This window comes from Micropterus dolomieu, linkage group LG15 (genome assembly GCF_021292245.1).
Source record: "Micropterus dolomieu isolate WLL.071019.BEF.003 ecotype Adirondacks linkage group LG15, ASM2129224v1, whole genome shotgun sequence".
In the NCBI taxonomy this organism is placed as follows: Eukaryota; Metazoa; Chordata; class Actinopteri; order Centrarchiformes; family Centrarchidae; genus Micropterus; species Micropterus dolomieu.
In genome coordinates, this window is record NC_060164.1 from 21,790,750 (window position 1) to 21,798,005 (window position 7,256).

The 7,256-nt window shown below is 40.2% G+C and overlaps 1 protein-coding gene across 1 annotated transcript; it reads left to right on the forward strand.

Moving 5' to 3' along the window:
- Positions 1–152: 152 nt before the first annotated feature.
- On the forward strand, positions 153–4,374 carry fbxo5 (F-box protein 5). Its single transcript, XM_046071490.1, has 6 exons — positions 153–311; positions 1,081–1,717; positions 2,146–2,316; positions 2,471–2,561; positions 3,177–3,380; positions 3,653–4,374. The coding sequence occupies exons 2-6, from the start codon at positions 1,101–1,103 to the stop codon at positions 3,902–3,904; spliced, it is 1,335 nt and encodes a 444-aa protein (XP_045927446.1). The 5' UTR covers positions 153–311; positions 1,081–1,100; the 3' UTR covers positions 3,905–4,374.
- The last annotated feature ends 2,882 nt before the right edge of the window (positions 4,375–7,256 follow it).

Below are 7,256 nucleotides of genomic sequence, written 5' to 3' on the forward strand. Positions count from 1 at the left end.
AAGATTATTTTCATCCGGGTTTCTGATCGGGGGACAATACCAGTGGAACCACGTCGACTGCGCGCTGACGTCACTACCCCAGCAGTTCAATTCTCAGCTCCCATTGGTTGATGGTTTAAAGGGTCGACAACCTCCTTCGCTGCGATAGGTTATCGCCTTATGCGCACGGATTTCAAATAAGAGGCAGCAACTGGCGGAATTTTACTTTGGAGCTTTTTATTCGGGTAGAGCCAGTGAGCCGAAAGTTAGCTCGGCGGTTAAAACGAGGGAAGCAAGAGTCTTCTTTGGATAACGATATCAACAAGCGTGAGGTAAGAAGCTTCACTTTATCAGCTCCAGCCTCCGAACTGCTAATGTTGATGTACAGATTTTATCATCTCAGCAACGTTAGCAAGTTAACGGTAACGTTAGTAGCTGTAAGTCGAACAACTGGCTTTGGGATTTAAACGCCGACTAACAATACGAACCTAAACTATGTTGGGTTTCAGCATAGTTTTGAGTTATGTGACGTTATGTGGTTGAATACGAGCTATTAACTTTAAGTTGGCTAGCTTTTTAGTCACAAGTTAACTTAAGTTACTGTGCGCACCGTAAGTTACGCGGGTAAAGTTAGCGTTAAATGCAGGTCAGGTTTGCATGGAGCATTCGCCCGTTAATGTTAACGTTACAACATATCTTATCACAAAGGGAGTTTTAGCAAAAAAGCACTAACTTAATGTTACGTATGCATTAAAAGGTTGCAAACCGAAGTTGCACGTCTGAGGTACATTCACGTCACTGCCACCGCCAATTCTGCATCGCGCCAAAATGAATTTAAATTTTGATTTTTTTGGCGGAAGTTTTTAACTGTGGTTATAGTTTATGTTAACAAGTTTGATAGTAGTGTAGTCCTGTTACTTCTGTATTTCATATCATGAAAACTTCAGATTATAACGTTAAGTAAGTTAACGTTAAGCTAGCTTGCTTACAAAAAGAGTTGCGTTAACGTTACGTTGGCTTGGATGAGAGATGCCATGCTGCCTGACAGTCACATTCAGTATTTTAAAACTAAAACATATCGACATGTCTCCTTTTATCCAGAAATCTACGTTACATTGTTTATGTTTCACTGTACGAAAGTCATCATGAAATGCCCTCGCTACGAGGCGACCAGGGCCAACAAAATGGAGAAGAGCTCTGCTGCAGAGTCCAGGGTGCTGCACCTCAAAGCTTCCCCAGGGAAAGAGCCAACCCCCCTCAAACCGAAGTGCCCACCTGCTAGAGGGACTACGGTGTTGTTCTCTGTCAACAACAGCACCAAAGCAGTCAATAACAAGGAATACAGCAGGGAGCCTGACCGGACTCTGGATGACGTGTTTGAGGACAGTGGCTATCTGTCTTTGCACAACAGTCAGATTGATGATCACCACGGGGATGAAGAGAATGACCAAATCCAGGGAAAACCCACAGCACCCCTGCTGCCTTCTGCTGCTGCACATCAAGAAAAGTTGATATCACCCAAGAATTCTCCCTCCAAATGTCATGGGAGGACAAACTCTAGCCATCCAGTATCCCTGGTGGCAGCTTTCACTCCAGTGGGTCGTACTAGGAGGAGAACAGCAGCATACTCTCTGTCATCCACCCCATCTCAGCATCAAAACGACCCCAACCTGCCTATACTGAATTTCCAGCGGGCTGTGTGTAAAGAGCTTGAAAAAGACTATCAAAAAAATAAAAGGTAGGATTACATTCTCCTATTGTGTTATTATTTTTTTGCTGGTTACAGAGTGTGTTCTTTTTTTCCTGTTGTAAAATGTTGCATTCATATGTCAGCTTAGGTCACCATCAGTGGAGTGTCTTTCTGCCTGTGGGATATCATTACCGTACCAAAGGGAGTGGGAATAATTTTATGAAACCATATTAAGGTTTAGGGCAGAAAACCCACATTCACTATTTCCCTTGTAAAAAGTTCCTACCAGAGTGGACACTTGCAGACATTAACATACCTGAGACAACTCTGGGGTCTCATTTCACTGGATAACTCTCAGCACTGTAGCTCCGCCACAACCAAGTCCTAGTTTGATTCCTTGTTTCGGTCGTACTAAATACATTTAGACTTGGGTGACTGTAAAATATTAATTGAATTTATGTTTCCCTGTGTCTCAGGTATGACTGGAACATTGTCACAAAGGTCGCTGAGGATCATCTTTTGGATCGGGTGATCGGAGGCCAGATGGGCTTGGAGTACATTGACATGTTTTCATCACTGCTCTGCAGGAACATGAAAATCATCCTGTCCAACATCCTGGCCCTGCTGGGAGATATGGACCTAATTAGGTAAAGTAAAATGCTTCACTGTGGTGGAGAGAGGGATCATACTCACCAAGGGATCAGTCTGCTTAAAAGTTTAGATGAAAATTTAATGTAAATACTTGTCAGGATTGTCTTCATGTCTGTATTAATCATGTGTTCATTTTTTCTCACCCCACAGCTGTAAGAAAGTGAGCAAGACATGGAGGAGGGTCATCTGTGAAGATGCAGCATCTCTGAGCAGATGTGAAAGAGCCGAGCAGTCATTATGGGTGAGGAAACGCACGCTTACCTATACAAGTGTACTCTCTCCATCAAACAAAAGCCGAGTGCTGCAATATTTTGGCATTATGATGCCCCTGGCCATCGGTCAGTTTCTTGTCAAGCATTAAACTCTTTATGCCTCCACACCCTTCATACATATTGATTGAGGATACTGTGTCTGATCTTTACATGAATACATGTACAACACACAATTTCGCATACATGAAACAACACTGGGAATTACACTGGTTTTTACTATACACCAGAAAAACCTCCTCATGTTGCTCTTAGCTTCAGACACTCCTAAACTCAATTCAGCCACACATGTCTAAATCTAGTCACTTAAATTTAAGGTTTGGCTTTTGTTTTATCTTTATTATCTTGTGTTCCACATGTAGACAATTCAAGCCAGGAACACTTGAATTCCTTCAAATCTAAATTCCTCCAACGGTGGCAACTATGAGGCTCTTAATACCTGTGTGCATTTTCATTTTAAGAAAGAATGAAAGTTTGATAATCCTGCTTGGAATTTGAGTATTAGAGCATCCAACGCCAAAGACAATTGTTACATAAATCAATGTGCCTTTCATGTTCTAATGTGTTACTGCTTTATTCTGTTTTAGGAGTCAAGGAGCTCTCTGAGACAAAGCGGCTGCGGTCTGACAAGAGATGTAGGTGTGTCCAGGGTGGTGCTGTCCTGCATGCAGACCCTGGCCTCCTCAAGCACTCCCTCCTCTTCCTCATCCACCCCAACATGCAGGGTCAACAGGCGGACGGCTTGCTCTCAGAAGGCTCCCCTACATACACGCTTTGATGAATATGTGCAGGTGAGCGTTCGTTTATAAATTAAAATTATTTTTAATATCTGACTGGTTTTCATGTCAATCTATTACTCGACCGATGGTCGTAGCCCAATATAAAGACATAGGTGTGTCACGCAGTGTAAACCTGCTAACAGGAGTTGTGGTTTGATATTACTGATGTTTATGATGGTGAGGAAATCAGATTTACACAATGAGAAAATGCGTTAATGTACATTTTGTCCTTTGGACTCTAGCTTTAACAAACGTGCATGTGCTTTGTTCTGCCTTCTGTCCAGGCCGCCAGCACTCTGAAACAGCACCAGTCTCTACGTCACTGCAAGCTTTGTGGTTCACCAGCAACACATTTGCCTGAGGTTCAGAGGGCCACTTGCACGCGCCTCAGCTGTCTCTTTGACTTCTGCACCCACTGCCAGGAGGCCTTCCACGGCTCGACCCCCTGCAGAGTGGTGCAACCCCGACTCTCCTCCAAGACCACCCTGATCGTCCCAGGCAGCGCTCGCAGCAAGAGGAACATCAGGCGCTTGTGACAGAGCTTTACTGAGGTTTTAATCACTGACTGTTTTTAAATGGGCAGGTCATCTTTCTCTACACTGGCAGCTGTTCCATTGGGTCTCCCTGACCCAAAAGCTCGGACGGCTTTTTAGACATCTCTGCTCTGTAATGTGCTGAACTCTGGCTCTACTTACAAAATCAACTGACTGAAGCACTTGTTTGAAACACTACTGGGACAATCAACCAGAAAGTGTCATCCGGCTAAAACTGTTGTCGTCTGCGAGCGACAAACACATCTAGTGTCAAGATAAGAAAGAAATGCACGCTGTTACGCTTTAAATTGTACAGTTTTATTATGTTTTAAAATGAAATGGATGTGCATGTGTATATATATATTGTCACTTTTTTTTTAATAGTTTTGTATTTGTTCTTTTAAATAAATGTTGGTGTATATACATATTTACTGTATTTGTATTTCCTGTAAATATACGTTTCATAAAACTTATCTTGTGATTTTTGTGGTTCTTTGACATTACTTTTATCCTGAGCTGAGTGCAGGCTCAACTTCACTTTAACCAGTGAAAATGGCTTCTGCATCAACCAGTCACTTATCAGTACATGAGGAGTTTCATTTTACCAAAGTGACAAATCTCTGTATGCTACAACTGTTTAAAAAAAAATCTGTAAATTTCAGATCAAAAATGGTATAGACTTTGTGCCAAGTTTATATAGCTGGGAAAAATTAATTGGAAATTAAAATACAGTTGAATACAGTAAGTTTGTTTGATTTCCTTGCTTTATTTCCAACACATTCTTGTAATCATGCCATTAACTTGATGCAGTTCTGCCAGCTGTGGACAAGACTAACCTTCATTTTGCTTTGAATGATTTCTGGTTGTTTTACACACTACAAAAAAGGCTGGACTCTACAATCAATAGCAAGTCACATGGGAAGGGACACACTGGTTGTTACCTGGCGTTCGCTAAAAGATGGAAGCAAAGAGTGTGATAGCAGCTGCGTTTAGGTGGGACAATCTGTTCTTTGTTGCAGTAGCATGCTGGACAATGTGAGGAACAACTGGACTGCATTGACTGGAGAGACTCCAAGCCCATCCAACAGTACCCAAATAGTCTCTGCTTTATGAAAGCAAGACTTTAGTGTGGTGTTTTACAAACTCAAATCTGATGTGCATGTTATGGTTATGATCATAGTCAGCATCACTGTAGTCATGTCAAGGTTGCATTCATCACAAACATTTTCACAGTATGTAAGGTGTCTGACGAGGGAGGACATTACAGGATGACGGATGTAAATGACGAGTGAGATATGGAGCAGTAAACAGTCTAAAATATCTTGTTAATTTAGTTTTTCACCAATAAATGACTTGTGGTTTTAAGTTATGATTCACTGTGTTGAAAAAGAAGGTTGTCAATAGGCTGAGCATTTTGTAAAAGTGCTTTTCTTTTGGACACAATCCTTTTGATTTGTATTATTGTATAAAGTGAACAACCTTTTGGAGCTTTAATTTGTTGTTTTGCAAATGAAAACTAAATGTTTTGGTGTTTGGCAAAACCAAGGCCTTGTTTTTCTTCACCAGAGGGCAGCATCGTTTCCTCCCTCTCAAGCTCCTCATCTGCTAATCAGAGATGGAGTCTCTCCCTGCTATGGATTTCTGGTTTTGTATCTCACAACCTTTTTTTGAAATTCAATAAAAGAGCTAAAAGTGTTTTTAGTACTAACAATACAGTAAATAATGTCTGTATACTGCAGCTGCTACCGATATCATATTCTGTTAAACCACAGAAACTACACAATTTCACTTTCATTAATTAGTCAAATAAATACATAAAATGATGAATAAACAATAATATTTATAATAAATAGAACTCAACAGAAACTTAAAATAAGGAAATGGTTTCATTGTTCTCTGCCCAAGCAGCACTTACGGACGGATTCACACCAAAGCTTGAGTGATTAAAATTTCACAGCAGTTTGAAATTCACAAAATGATTTATGATGACTTTATAGTATTAAATAACTTGAAGTGTAAATGGGGAGCTCCACCAAGTTTACAAAAAGTTGCACTCAGCCTTTGAAAACAGTTGTATGTAATGTGATATCTTCTGTGGCTTTGTAGCTCTTTGTCAAGTCTGAGAAAACGAGTGTCTCACCAATTGTTTGGGAAACCCGTATTACAAACAGTGACGTGACTGAAAGCTTCAAGGACGTCAACTTTTTCCAGCTAAGGATGGTCTAATAAAAAGATTCGATGAAGCTGCATGGGAAGTGTAAGAAACCTGATCCATGCTAGGGATTGAGAAGTCTTTGTCTGTTAATTCAGTTTCATTATTATTAAAAATTATCTCTTGCCTGCTCTAGGCCACAATTTTAGTTAAAGTTAGGCTGTTAGGAGATGTCATACACCTGTAAACTAAAAGTGGGATTGTTTTGACAGTGTTTGTGAGCAAACAAGACGAGGTTCAATCCTTCTTTGTGGAGTTTTAGTTGGCACCATCAGACCTGTAACAATCACTGCCTCTGTTAGCTACAGTACCAAGGAAGCTCATAGACCCATAATGGGCAAAAAATGAAATTAACTGAAATGAATTAATAATTTTTAATAATCTTTTAATTGGTTAATCCATCCATCCATTTTCTGCCACTCACCTGGGTCCAGGTCACATTAATTTAATCGTTATACACTGCTGGGAAGCACTGAATAAAAAAGGGATATAATGATAAATAAGTAATAGCTTCTTGTGCTATTATCCCTTTTCCATAATACTTGAGAAGCGGGTGAAAGTGCAATACTAAGTAGTTGAACCTATTAATGTTTTTCAAGCATAATTGTAGAGACAAAGCAAAACCTTTCTTCCAGTACATCAAGACACAAAAGTCTAAAAATGACATTAAGTTTAGCATGTCTCCCCCTGATGAGGTATTCAACCTTAAATGTTTTTCACATTGTGTTTACTATATCATTCTCTTAGTATAATAGTTGTCATGCATTCACAGTGTGCTTTTGTGTTACTTTAGAGTGATTCATAACGCCTTGTGAGTGGCACATGTTCTTCATAACAAAGCAAGTCTGCACATTAGCCAGTTTATGATCAGTTTTCTTCAATTCTGAGAGAGAGAAAGGAAATACCTTTTGCATGACAAAATTGTTTTCCATCACTGAGAATATGCCCTGGAGCTCTTAGAAAACACCCATTCAAAACAAACAAAAGAGGTTTGCTTGAATCTGTCATCACTTTTTTATGGAGTTAGGAAACTGCGAATAGCATCACTGACATTAGATAGTTACCTCTGACATTTGCACGATTTGTCTCTCGTCTCTCTCTTTTTACAGCTGAGTTGCTGTGTGTGTGTGTGTGTGTGTGTGT